Source organism: Octopus bimaculoides, chromosome 6 (assembly GCF_001194135.2).
Source record: "Octopus bimaculoides isolate UCB-OBI-ISO-001 chromosome 6, ASM119413v2, whole genome shotgun sequence".
Classification (NCBI taxonomy): Eukaryota; Metazoa; Mollusca; class Cephalopoda; order Octopoda; family Octopodidae; genus Octopus; species Octopus bimaculoides.
This window is the reverse complement of record NC_068986.1, coordinates 45,640,682-45,643,828: the sequence shown is the minus strand read 5'-3', so window position 1 is coordinate 45,643,828 and position 3,147 is coordinate 45,640,682. Positions and strand designations below refer to the sequence as shown.

Below are 3,147 nucleotides of genomic sequence, written 5' to 3'. Positions count from 1 at the left end.
AAAGCCATTCGTTCCTTAAACTTATGGTAATCATTAAATTTATACACTCCCAGCTTATACAATTCCTAATCAATGTTAATTAATATTTTACTTCACACTGATATTTGATAGCATCACATTTTTTTTTCATGGTACAAGCAATGGTCATGACTTTTCATTTCATTTTATAACACTTTGACCTTTGATGGCCTCAAAATTTCCTAAAAGCATTCTTTTGCATGTTGAACATTCAACAAGTAAGTTCTAACCAAAGGAAAAACATTGCAAAAAATATAGTAATGCATTGAAGCAAGAAGCCTTAACACAAAGTTTCTCAGTAGACTTATTCTATCCAGAAAGCATATTCTTATATGGTTAAAGAGACTTACTATTTTAAAATAGACGTTCTATTGTCAAACAATAAAAACATATTTCTTCGGCCAGTTTGAAAATATTTCGAAAATTCCAAATGTCTCCTGAATAAACTCCTGAATAAACTATTATCTTTACTTTCAAACTAATCACATAATATACGTTACCCAAAATACCCCATGAATGGTTTTCTAAGTTACATGCATCAATATTGTCACGTCTCTCTTCCATTTGATATACACAACTTCAATTTATTTCTGACTCCCTAAAATATGACCACCTGATTCGCAGAATCATACTATTATTATTATTATTATTATTATTATTATTATTATTATTATTATTATTATTCAGGTCACTGCCTGGAATCGAACTCGGAATCTTGGGGTTAGTAGCCCGCGCTCTTAACCCCTACGCCATATGGCCTTAGGAATGAGAACTCAGGTTCGAAATTTCCCCCAAAACACCTGATGAAGGCTGGAGGGCATATCAACCGAAACGTTGCGTTAACAACAAACAAGATGAGGACAAATATCCGGCAATTGTAAATAATGTACATAATGTACATAATTCCTCATCTCTTAAATGTAGAACTGTATTACTCAAAAGATTTGTCTGTTCAACTATAAAAAGAGGAATCTACACTGCAAACAGAAAGAATATGCATTTGCAAAGAAATGGTGTAGTAAGAAAAAAATCAAGGGAAATAATGAAAAAAAGTGTTCATCAGTACGTAGAAATTTGTATCGCAAATTAAAGTATCAAATACAACTTCTCAGTATTATCAAGTTAAAAACAATTGGACAAATAAGAAGAATTAACGATTACATACTGACCATCATGAGTTTTACAAATGTAAAATAGATAATTTTTAAACTAAATAAACGCTTATTTGAACATATCAGCATGTATTTGAGAGACAATATACCTTTGTATGATATTTTAGAAAGTTGAACAAAATTGAATAGTAATCATATAGCAAATTATTATATTCAATATCTCCAAATACGGCCTCCTTTCATTTTAATCAATTCCAGAAGTCTCTTGTCAACCAAAGAGACAAGATTTTCTAGTTGTTACATTGGTACTCTATAGCATGTATCAGATATTGTTCTCCGAATTGATTTAAGCTGGTTTTACCATTAATGTTACCATTCTCATAAGCTTTTCTGTTAATGACGGATCATAAATTCTCTATTGGGTTAAGGTCAGGATTATTTGGCGGCCAAGTCATAATACTGGATTCCGAAATGTCATTATCATTCAACTACTTCATAGAATATTTTGAGGCGTATGATGGAGCATTGTCCTGCATGAAAATAATCGATGCTCTTTTCTCTGCTGATTGACTTTGATACCAAGGAAGGAAATTATCACTAAGAAATTGACAATTGTTTACAGAATTTATTTTAACTCCTTGTGCAACTCTGAAAGGACTTATTATTGTGCTCCCAAGAAATCCAGCCCAAAACATTACCCCTTCTCCCATTTGTTGTCTCATAAAAATTTGGTTATTTTGTCCACTAAGCAGCCAACCTTTATCCCAGTCGTCTGGACCATCCAATGTTGCTCCACACTCGTCCGTCCATGGGACATCAGGGAAAATTTGTTTCATGTATTTTTCTACCGATGACAACCTTTTGATAGTTTCTCGAAAGGGGAGGTGAAATTCCCATCTTTTTGACACTACCAAGCTTTCTTAGATAAGCATTTCTGATGCTTTTCGGCAGAATGTTGATGCCAGCAGCCTCAAAAGTCTTACAACTCACTTTATGTGGATTTTTCCCGTGGTATTCTTAAGTTTTCGTTCAACTTGGTGTTTAAGGGCTTTGGGTTTGGTCTTTCTCGGAGGAGCATGGGATATCTTGCCGTCTGCAACAAACTTCTTAATTGTGCGGTAATCTCGCGTCAATATGTTTGCAATTGATTATTTGAGTATTTTTTCCTTCAGATAGTAATTTTATTATTTTTTCTGCCTCAGCTGACGTTAATTGCACTCCGTTTGGCATTTTCGCAGATTTTCAAACACCCTTTAGCAACCAGATAATGGGGGGGAAAAGAGACTAATTTATATATATTATCTGAAATATAAAAATATCACATTTATACTGCAGAATATTCATAAAGAATGACTTTTACTTTGGAATATTCAAATAAAATTCGATAGGAAAATAGATTGTTGAATAAAAAAACAATTTTAATACTTTGCAATCTCTTACAATTCACAATGTATTATAATTCTGTCTAGTTTTAGCATAAGGACAGCAATTTTGAAAGAGTGTGAACCAGTCGATGACTTCGACCCCAGTACTCGACCTCTAAAGAATGAAAAACAAAGTCAATCTGTGGGGAATTTGACCTCAGAACGTAAACAGACGGAAGAAATGCCGCTAGGCATTTCTCCCGTATCTGTGTGTCCTGCAAATTGAACAACAGTGATATAGAGTATTGAACGAACGAGAAGTTCTTAAACGGTATTCATTAAACACTAGCGCATTACTATTCTAAATTTTGCTTTAAAAACTTACTACTCACCGCAAGCATACTGTTTGTAATTTTTCTGCCAGTCAGGCGGCATTTTACATTTATTGTTAGGAATCAAAACACATTTATACACGTCCTCCAGATACCTGATGAAGAGTAAAAATATGACTAAATTATACAGTTCCATATTTAAGAGATGAGCAATTATGCACATTATTTACATTATTTACATTTGACGGATATTTGTCATCAAACAAGATGAGGGCAAATATCCATCAAATGTAAATAATGTAAATAAAGTAAATAATGACT

The 3,147-nt window shown here is 33.0% G+C and overlaps 1 protein-coding gene across 1 annotated transcript in view; it reads right to left on the bottom strand.

Annotated features, from left to right (window-relative positions):
• Positions 1–3,122, bottom strand: part of LOC128248134 (uncharacterized) — a 38,893-nt gene extending 35,771 nt beyond the window's left edge. Inside the window, exon 1 of the mRNA XM_052968718.1 lies at positions 2,887–3,122. Coding sequence (XP_052824678.1) covers positions 2,887–3,049 — 163 coding nt within the window. The 5' untranslated portion in view covers positions 3,050–3,122. The remainder of the gene's footprint in view (positions 1–2,886) is intronic.
• Between the last annotated feature and the right edge of the window lie 25 nt (positions 3,123–3,147).